This window comes from Gorilla gorilla, chromosome 4 (genome assembly GCF_029281585.2).
Source record: "Gorilla gorilla gorilla isolate KB3781 chromosome 4, NHGRI_mGorGor1-v2.1_pri, whole genome shotgun sequence".
NCBI lineage: Eukaryota > Metazoa > Chordata > Mammalia > Primates > Hominidae > Gorilla > Gorilla gorilla.
Window position 1 is genome coordinate 54,112,750 of NC_073228.2, and position 10,847 is coordinate 54,123,596.

At 47.6% G+C, this 10,847-nt stretch overlaps 1 protein-coding gene across 3 annotated transcripts in view; it reads right to left on the reverse strand.

The window, feature by feature from the left end:
* SOCS7 (suppressor of cytokine signaling 7) overlaps positions 1 to 10,847 on the reverse strand; it is a 54,561-nt gene extending 43,714 nt beyond the window's left edge. For 2 of the 3 annotated variants that reach the window (XM_055388317.2, XM_031011295.3), the window contains exons 1-2: positions 9,663 to 10,772; positions 801 to 865 (exon numbers count right to left, since the gene is read on the reverse strand). In XM_055388317.2, coding sequence (XP_055244292.1) covers positions 801 to 865; positions 9,663 to 10,636 — 1,039 coding nt within the window. In that variant the 5' untranslated portion in view covers positions 10,637 to 10,772. Of the gene's footprint in view, positions 1 to 800; positions 866 to 9,662 lie in introns of all 3 variants that reach the window. The other variant, XM_031011294.3, reaches the window with a different exon arrangement.

The window sequence follows — 10,847 nt, forward strand, 5'->3', positions numbered from 1 at the left end:
TTTTGAGGGACATGATATCCAAAGGAGTTTGAGATTGGGATTTTTTTTAAAGGCTTCTCAGTCACAACCAATGAGAAGTACTCAGTTTCTGAGACATGGGCAAAGCCCCACTTTTCTACAGCTTATTCACGCAGGAGCTTCACCTGTGACTGACATAACAGAAGGTCTCCCTCTCTGAAAAAGCTCCCTACGAAACGAGAAGGCAGTTACCCATCATCCAAAGGAGATTCTACAGCCTTCCTAGTTTAGCAACTGTGTTCCCTGCAGCAAGAGGGCAGACTTAAATTAGATACAATAAAGAACTCTAACAGCTGCAGGAACTGCAAGCCCCTAAAAAGACAAGAGCTCATGTAATCTCCTTTGCCCAAAAAAGTCTTTAAAAATAGACCAGATAATCATGGATCATTTTTATGAGATAACCCATGAACTCCCTTGGAAGCAGAGACAGAAATTGTATGACTTCTAGAGAGTCTTTTATGCACTGTGAGCCCATAAATTTGTAATTCCTAGTTTTAATTTATATGTGATGACCCTGAACTAAGCACTGCATAACTGCTAGGGCCACCCAGGCCACCTAATTACCAACAAGCAGCCTTTACCTCCAACTACAAAGCATCCAAAGTCAAGAACACATTCCATACCATAAAAATAGCCTCACCCCAAACCCACTAAGCATGGAATGAAGGAAATAACTGCAGACATGCCTACAGCTCCCTGTGATGCCTCTGTAAGTGTTTCCCAACAGGTCTCAGAACGCCCCTGTTTTCAGATGTCAGAAGAGAGAAAGATATTACCCTTACCTGTGAACAGGGGGCTGAAGGAGACCGGAGAAAAGGCACTTTGAGTTCTTGTCAACTTGGGTTTCCTAGAGAGTGAGAAAGCAGAGAGAAAATAGAGGGGAGAAATGAACACATACGCATTTAAGTCACCACAACACTACTCAGTTCCAGATGCACTGAGAAATAAAGCAAACCCTAGTCGTCGTCAGCAACACTCTTGTAATAAAGCATAAAATAAAGGGGGAGAATGAAATAATTAAGGCAATTCCTTAAATAGATTTGGCTACAGAATTCACCAACCTACAAAGCAATGAGAAATCCCTTTGGAGCTCACCATACCCAGTACATTAAAAGAGTAAAACACCTTGAGTGGTAATTAGCAAGTCCATTTCAAGAGGAAGGAAGTCTGATGCAGAGCTAATTTCCATCTGGGAGCCAAGAAAAGGGCTCTTGACCTGAACAGGCACCAGCTCAGAGCAAATTTTCCCTCTGGGCTTGCCTATAGGATAGGTCATCCCAAAGTGAACCAAGGAACAGATTCTGACCTGAGAATAGCACTGCAGGATGCATGTGCAGTCTTCAACCTTGAAGACCTCTGATTTCTGCACAATTGCCCCAAGGCATGGGTCAAAGCCATCAGCTACTAAGTGGGCCTCCTCAGATTAGGGGCTCTGCCTAGCATCCAAGAGGGCCCATTCGTCTCTCTGAGCTGCCACTCACACAGCCCTCCCCATGACTTCTTGATGCTGTTTCAGGGAACCAGTCTGAAAACCCAGCTCTTTTGGTTAATATACCAAAGATAACTTCACTTCTTACCACACTTTCAAGTGGCTTTTCAGCAAGAAATGAAAGAAACTCAAAAGACTCCAACAAAGACATTATGGCCAGAAGTGTGTTAAACCAAAAAAACTCACCTCAGAATGACTGAACTTGTCGAGGTAATAGAAATATGCTATATGCTGGCCGGGTGCGGTGGCTCACGCCTGTAATCCCAGCACTTTGGGAGGCCAAGGCAGGCAGATCACAAGGTCAGGAGATCAAGACCATCCTGGCTAACACGGTGAAACCCTGTCTCTACTAAAAATACAAAAAATTAGCCGGGTGTGGTGGCGGGCGCCTGTAGTCCCAGTTACTCGGGAGGCTGAGGCAGGAGAACGGCGTGAACCCGGGAGGCGGAGCTTGCAGTGAGCCAAGATCGCACTACTGCACTCCAGCCTGGGCGACAGAGCGAGACTCCGTCGTAAAATAAAATAAAAAATAAAAATAAAAAAATAAAAAAAGAAATATGCCATATGCTGGCTGGGCACAGTGGCTCACTCCTGTAATCCCAGCACTTTGGGAGGCCAAGGTGGGCAGATCACAAGGTCAGGAGCCCGAGACCAGCCTGGCGAACATGGTGAAACTCCATCTCTACTAAACAAAAATTAGCTGGGCATGGTGGCGTGCACCTGTAATCCCAGCTACTCAGGAGGCTGAGGTAGGAGAATTTCCTGAGCCCGGGAGGTGAAGGTTGCAGTGAACCAAGATCACACCACTGGACTCCAGCCTGGGTGACAGAGTGAGACTCCATCTCAAAAAAAAAAAAACAAAAACAAAAAGAAATATGTTACATGCTGATTATGGTAGAAGTTATGATGACTATATATAAATTTGTCAAAATTAATAGAGCCGGACACTTAAAAGGGTAAATTTTGCGGTATATAAATTATACCTCAGGCCCGGTGCAATGGCTCACACCTGTAATCCCAACACTTTGAGAGGCTGAGGTGGGCAGATTGCTTGAGCCCAGGAGTTCGTGACCAGCCTGGGCAACATGATGAAACCTCGTCTCTACAAAAAATATAAAAATTAGCTGGGCGTGGTGGTGCACACCTCTAGTCCCAGTTACTCAGGAGTGTGAGATGGGAGGGTCACCTGAACCTGGGAAGGTCAAGGCTGCAGTGAGCCATGATTGAGCCGCTGCATTCCAGCCTGGGTGACAGAGACCCTGTCTCAAAAAAAAATTGTTTTTAATTAAAAATTAAAAAAAAAAATATATATATATATATATAACAGTAAAACAGACTTAAAGAAAATCCTACCCCAGAATTGAGTGCCTGTCTCCTAGCATTATAGCTGGCTCACCTTCCAAAAATACTCTTACCCAAAGGTCTAAATAGAACTTAAACTCTTTTCAACTATAAACTGCACCAATAGAGAGAGAGGGGCAAAAGCAAAGAAAATCCAAAATGAAATTCTATTTTAAATTATTTGACTTCAGAAGATATTTATGCATTTATGTTTTAACACTGATGTCTGAGCTTCTCAGAATTCACCTCAAACAAAATTCTAAAACCATGCCATGAAGATCTTATTCAGAAAGAGCTGAAACCCTGGTCCGTCTTTCTCCTGACCTAGCTTTACATTCCCTTGGCAACCTCTTCCATACTTGAGGGGTCTGATGATCACGCTCACTATGAATATTCCACCCACAGCACCCACAGGAGAGGTGGCTACATAAAAATAAGATACGGCCACACAGTTTCTCTGCTCATAAAAGTGGCTCATGACTGCAGCTTAGTTCCAAAAATCCAGAGGAATGGAATGCAATGTTAATTCCACTGGACATGAACTTTAGGACTGCTGAAGAGCTTCCAAGCTGATTTTTATTTGATAACTTGTGGGTACAACATTAAACCCAGCAAGTAGAAACCTGAAGCACTGGCCTTTCAAAAGGTTCACACCTCAGCCATTTGGCCGTTTGCCTCTTTTCAAAGGAAGCTGCATTACTCTGCCATCTGCCCATGCTGGGGACGAGTCTCTTCAGTGCCAAGCACTGAAGAACGGCAGGACCCAAATGCACACATCTTGCGGAGGCCTTCTCACTTCAGCTCATCTTCTCCCCCACCCCCGGCATTTTGAAGAAGAAAAATCATAGTTTCTAGGATCTAGAAAAAGAAAAACATCTGAATCCAGGGAGAGCTGTTCGAGAGTGCCAGAATGGTTTTTCCTGGCAAATAAGGGGGCCTCATGGCTGGATGCTTGGAAAGGTAAAAGGTCTAAAGTCTAGGAGGCTAAAAGGCTACTAATAAATATGCATGCTTCTTTCTCTCTTTGGGGAGACAAGCCTAACTACAAACCCAAAGCAGTATCTGTCTCAAGGATCCTGAGAGCATTCTAATGGCAGTCATTCATGAAAAAACCAATCTAGATGACAATAAAAAAAAAACACAACAACAAAGCAAGATACTAATACATAAAATTGAGGATGGTGGTTACCTGGGGGAGGGGTAAGATGTAATTAGAAAGCAACACTCTTCAAAGGTACTGATAACATTCTATTTGTTAAGTTTAGTGATGGGTACCTATATTTGTATTTTATTATTATTCAAAGACATACACTTTATATATCCCCTTTTGTATACATGAACCATTTGGAATGATAAAAGGCCATTCTAAGCTGACACACTATATTTTGGAGAGCAATATGAATAAAGGAATTTCAGATAACATTTTAAACTAACCCTCTATACTACATTCCCATGTTATTTATTCTTCCCTAGATCACCTCAAAAAGCATTAGGGTGCAAAGTTATACCCCTCTAACTTTGCCAGTAGACCACTTTCATCTTAGCAGCAACAAAGACTGGAGGAGTAGGGTGGGACAGAATAGCATTTGGTGGGCTGTGCTTCAGGTGACAGAAAAGGACAGGGCAGAAGGCCTTAGGCAAAGGTCTTTGAGGCCTGCAGTCCTTTGTGTCAGCTAAATTACTGCCTATGCTGTAGGTAACAAAAAACCAGGATGCCTCTGTCCATTTCTACCCTGCAAATTATTAACTGTACTGCAACAGATTTATGGGATAAAGGAGTTAAAAGCATTAGACTAGACAGAACAACAACACATAGATGTAACCATTGGCTGGTTTTCAAATTCCTTGAAACCCAAAATAAAAACAATGAAATAATAATAACCTATCTTGCCCATAAATCTCCTGTACTGATGCCCTAAGATTTACACATGTCCTTTTCTAAAGTAACTTCCAAACTAGGATGTCCAAATACCAGATTTTACGGCTCCAATGTACCTCTGCCCCTGCTAAAGCACATGGTGCCAAGTCAGCCAGCCTGTGCCATTTCCAACACGTCATAAGCCAGTGTCTGTTCATGTGCTACAGGCACAAAAACCATGTGTTCATTTTTAGTTCCAATACACAGACATCTGTGCAGCAAGGTCAGATCCAAAACTCCATCATAAACCAACTAAAGAACCTATAGAGGGAACTTCCAGGGAAAAGCCAAGAGGCATGGTCCAAGGTCTAAAACCTTAGAAATGATGTTGGCAGAGAGAATGTTAAGGAGTGAGAAGCACTGCACAGGACTCAAATGGACAGAGATTTTTTTTTTAAGCCCAGGAGTTCGTTCTAAAGGAGAGCTGCCAACCACAACCACTTCATGGAAAAAATAGTTAAAAAGATCAACAGTGTGTGGACCCAAAACCCAAACATAAAATCAGAACTTCCTCGCCACACCATAAAATCATTTTGCTCTCAGCACGTCATGCTATTACTCACAAAGATCCCTTTAGACCTGAAGACCCAAGGATACAGTGAAAAAGGTTTCTCACGTCTGCCAGGTCTGTCCACGACAGCAGGGCCCCAAATGGATGCCAAAGCAGCCTGCCTCTCTTTCCAGAATTCTATATTTTGTTTTTTTCCCCCTCCAAATAAATAGATAGGAAACCACTACAGAACCGTCCTCCATTTCTCCACCTCATTACCATGAAGACGGCCAGTAATAGCCTCATCTGTTAACTTGGTAAAAAACAAATCTTGAAAAGTGAACAAGGTACCTATTTCCAACCAAGTGTGTATTACGTGATGATTCAAAATGGTCAGATCAAATTAGATCTCTCACCAAATCCAAAGGAAGGCAATCAACTCAACATATGAGAAACAGACATGGGAACTCCACTGGTTTTCCTGAAATAGCAATGCTAGATTACACTGAGGACCACAGGCATCAAGCCCAGCTCTTTGAATTCCAACATATGTGTGTTATAAGCCCTAGCCCAGTTCCCCAGAACAGAAACCTGATTAGTTGCTGGGCCCATTTCTTTCTTTCTTTCCTTTCTTTCTTTCCTTCCTTCCTTCCTTCCTTCCTTCCTTCCTTCCTTCCTTCCTTCCTTCCTCTCTCTCTCTCTCTCTCCCTCCCTCCCTCTCTCTCTCTCTCTCTTTCTTTCTTTCTTTTTAAAGAGATGGAGTCAGCTGGGCGTGGTGGCTCACGCCTGTAATCCCAGCACTTTGGGAGACTGCGGTGGGCGGACTGCCTGAGCTCAGGAGTTTGAGACCAGCCTGGGCAACACAGTGAAACGCCGTCTCTACTAAAATACAAAAAATTAGCCAGGTGTGGTGGCGTGTACCTGTAGTCCCAGCTACTCGGGAGAATGGCTTGAACCCGGGAGGCGGAGGTTGTAGTGAGCCAAGATCGGGCCACTGCACTCCAGCATGGGCAACAGAGTGAGACTCCATCCCCCCCGCCCCCAAAAAAAGATGGAGTCTGGCTCTGTTGCCCAGGCTGGAGTGCAGTGGCACATCATAGCTTACTGTGCCCTTGAACTTCTTGGGCACAAGTAATCCTCCTGCCTCTGCCTTCCAAGTATTGGGACTACAGGTGCACACTACCACACCCAACTGGTGGGCCCATTTCTTACCTCACTTAAAAACAGTTATCTAAGTTGGCCAGACTTGGTGGCTCATGCCTGTAATCCCAGCACTTTGGGAGGCCAAGGCAGGCAGATCACCTGAGGTCAGGAGTTCGGGACCAACCTGGCCAACATGGCAAAACCCCAGCTCTACTAAAAATAAAAAATAAAAAAATGAGCCGGGTGTGGTTGTGGGCCCCTGTAATCCCAGCTACTGGGGAGGCTGACGCAGAAGAATCGCTTGAACCCGGGAAGCAGAGGTTGCAGTAAGCCAAGATCGCACCACTGCACTCCAGCCTGGGCGACAGAGCAAGACTCCACCTCAAAACAAAAAACAAAACAAAAAGAGTTCTCTAAACTAACTCATACCACACTGAAGACAATATATCCAGGTAGGTCCACTTACCAGACTCAAAAGCGACTAAAAGGAAGTTTTGCTTAGTGCTAAAATGTGGGAATTGTTAAACCTTCTAAAATGATTGTAGGAAGGCAGATGTTGGGAATAGCAAAGGGAATTATGTCCAGAGGTTACTGCAAAAGCCCCAAATTATACAGCAAAGACCATAGAAGCCCATAATTAACTCCAATCAACAATGAGGACAAAGGCATATACCCTTTGGCAAAAGACTGAAATTTCTCACCATTTCCAGGTCCTACCAATCAAAACAAGAGAACAAGCTAAAAATCCAAACTCATCCTCCCACTATTGCGGACTTAGGAGGTGCAGATCCACAGAAATCACAACTACCCTGGCCAGACTCACCAAGTTTCTCACAGCTGCGAGGCTGCCAGCAAGACTGGCACATAGTAAGCTGTCGAAAAGCTCACAAGCAGCACCAAATCCTAAGCATTAAAAAATTTACCAGCTCAGTCCTATTACTTATCTTCTAAAAAGCACAAAATATTCCATCTAGATTTGTCTTCTCGACAATCTACTCTTATAAGGACAGGAACAAGACAGTCAACGCTCACCCATTTTACAGATGGGGGAAAAAGGGAAGCATGAAGGTGACAAATTTGGTCATCTCCTAGCTGATTTTGGAGTTTACATGGAATCTAGACTTTCACATTCTCTATACAGCATGCTGCCTCCAAACAGCAGTCAACCAAACGTTTATACACAAATAACTAGCTCTTCTCCAATTCATCAAAAAAAGCCCTTGGACCAAAAAATGTAATTCTCCAGTGCCCTGAACTAAGCTTCTTTGCAAAGCTACAGCCCAATTTGCTCTGCGGCAGAAATCTGTATTGTGCTTAGTGTGAGGGTTGGTGACAGAGCAGCCAATGACCATTAAATTCTGCTTCCAAAGGCAAAAAACCATATAATGTCATATGCCTTTTCCTCTTCCTAATCTATTAGACGTAGCAGCTAATTTCACGCCACACCTCGTATTTGGCGTCTCTGGAATCTCAGAGGAACTCCTGGTCAATATGGAACAAAGGCAAGACAAACCACAAGAAAATTAGCAATCTATCCTATGTCATTACCCATAGCTTTAATCCCGCCCTCCCCTGCATCTGATGAAAATTTCATCTGTGCTGGTAAGTGGAGCATCGAATACAGAGCCTACCACAAAAAAAGCTGTTTCAGCAGCCACCCACTTTTCAAGATCTGAACTCCCAGCATGAATTCACTGGGAGGCAAAGCAGAAACACTGGCCTACCTAAAGGGCCAACACACTGATTTCTTTAGAAAGTTTGGATTTGGCCTGATCCCCAAGATAAGCCCATGGCACAGCTGTTCAGAAAGGGCAAGAAAGCCAAATCCACCCAACATTTTCTTGTTGGAGTACCCAAGTTCCCTTGAAAACAGAAGTCTATGGATGAGTGGTTCCCAGTTCAGGATCAACTGGGGAGCTTTTAAAAAATTCAAACTCTTAGGCTTTTCAAAAAGCTCCCCAAGTGATCTTAGTTCACAGTAAGGTTATCCATTTATACCTGTTCTTTAGCTTTGGTTTATGGCTGCCAGTATGTCTCAAGAATCCATCACGTAAACCACAACAAAACCCATTCCAATCTTTCTGAGAACCCACTCAAAGAAGTACAAACCACAATGGCAGTTACTACAAGGTAACTAATTTCACTGACACCAAAGTTGACAGCTTTGTAAACCAACGCTTCCCAGATGTAACACTGGATGCCAAAGATCAGCCCACCCCTCAGAAATGCAGGAAAAAACCTCAACGTCTATGTTTGGAATTTTCATCAATTGGCCTAGAACTCATGTACCTGTCTCTACCTTGTCTATATCTTACTGGTACTTGGAATTCTCAAAAGGCTTTGAGAGAGCGCAAAGCTATTTTCTCGAGACAGGCTCTCACTCTGTCACGCAAGCCGGAGTGCAGTGGCACGATCACTATTCACTGCAACCTCCGCCTCCTGGGCTCAAGTGATCCTCCTGCCTCAGCCTCCCGAGTAGCTGGGACCACTCCCGCCTAATTTTTTGTACTTTTTTTGTAGAGATGGGGGCTAATTTTTTGTTTGTTTGTTTGTTTTGTAGAGATGGGGTTTCGCATGTTGCCCAGGCTGGTCTCAAACTCCTGAGCTCAGGTGATCCGCCCTCCTCGGCCTCCCAAAGTGCTGGGATTACAGGTGTGAGCCACTGTGCCCGGTCTGCTATTTTCTATTCTCAGAGACAGTGGTCAGCACCCAAGTTTGCTATGCCAAGTTCATCTAAGGGAACAACCAGGAAAACAGTGAAACTTTGAATAGAGGTGTCCAATGGATTGCTGGCCTACAACTGCATTTGAAGATTCTCCTGTCATTTGCATGCATGAGTGTGAAGGGAGGTGCGGTGCTGGTACACAGAATAAGCAAGGTGGTCAAGATGCAGCACCAGCTTTTTGCCCCAAAGGCCAAACATTTCCAGCAATCTCCCTTCCAGGGACAATGGCACACAGCCGCCTTGGAAAAACTTAAAAAGCCATGCCAGGATGGGGATGGGAGGATGGTCTGAAACCATCTTCCAACAAGACAGATGCAAACCAGCTGAGAAGTGTCATGGAGTGTGCACTCTTTAAGAGTGAAAGCTGTTTCCACAATTAGCGCTGACCTTATGCGAGATGTTACCACCTTTGGTCCCAAGTCTCTGCCTCCTCCTGAAGACCTTATCTTAAGAACTGTCAGGATCGCGATAGCAATAGATAAAAAGAGAAACCAAACAAGAAAAGGAAGTTTGTCGGCCAGCCCCCGGCCGGTCTCACCTCCCCGCGTCCAGCTCCCGGCCCGCAGAGCCTCCCATGTCTGTCAGGCTCGCAGCTGAAGCAGCCAGCTCTCCAGAAGGCCTCTTGCCGGTCCCATCCCCACCGCCGGAGCCACCGTTGCAGCTCTTGGTGCGAAAGAGGCGACTGAGGCGGATTTTGAAGGAGCCCTTCCGAGAAGGACCCGCGAGTGGCCGGAGGGGCCCGGGAGGAGGCGGGGGCGGGGGAGGTTGCTGCTGCTGCTGCTGCTCCCCTCTACTCAGGCGCCCCAGAGGGACCAAGTCCTGCAGCGGGAAGGGCACCGGAGGTAATTCAGGGCCTGGGGGCTGCAGCAGAAGCCGGCCGCCCCCTCCTCCTCCGCGACCCGGGCTGCTGAGCTCCTCTTCCGAGCAGCTGTTAGTCTCCAGGCTCTCGGCCTCCGATTCCAAGCCCTCCAGGACCAGCAGCGCGTCGCTCGTTTCCGTGGGGTCCTCCCCGGCCTGCGGGGCGGCAGCAGGCGGCTGGGGCTGCGGAGGGGGCGGCTGAGGGGGACACGGACACGGGCAGCAACCCCCACCGACTGTCTTGACCCCCGGCCCCGCCGGCTGCCCGAGCCCCAGAGCCGCCAACTGCGCCTCTAGTCCAGCCGCCGGGCCCCAGGTCCGCTCGAGCGCCAAGCCCGGCGGCAGGGCCTTGGGGTCCAGGGCACAGCGGTGCCGGGGACACAGCAGTTCCGAGGGTCCCGGCTCCGGGGCCGCCTCCACGTCCTCCTCCTCCGGCGGCCGACCCACGTTGCGGAACACCATCAGCTGCGGCGGCCGGGAGCCCCGCGGGCCGGGCCGCGCGAGGAAGGGTGGCGGCGGGGGGCCATGGCCCGGGGGCGGTGGCGGAGGGCCTGGCTCGGGGGCCGCCTCTCCATAGCCAAGGAGGCGGCTCAGGACGCGGTACGAAGCGGCCGCCGCCGCCGCCTCGCCATCCCGGAGCTCGGCCTCCTGCATCGGGGAGAGGGAGGGAGGGCGGGCGGCTGGGAGCCGGGCTGGGGTGGGGACTAGGCCGGGCCCCGCTGGAGCCCCGCCCGCCGCGGCCCCCGGAGCGACAGCGCTAACGGCCGCCGCGGCCTCTGCCTCATAGAGGGGGGCGGGGGGCGCGCGGAGCCCAGCGCGAGCCCAGGCCGCGCTCCGCCACCGCCGAGCACCGCCCCCCAAGCCG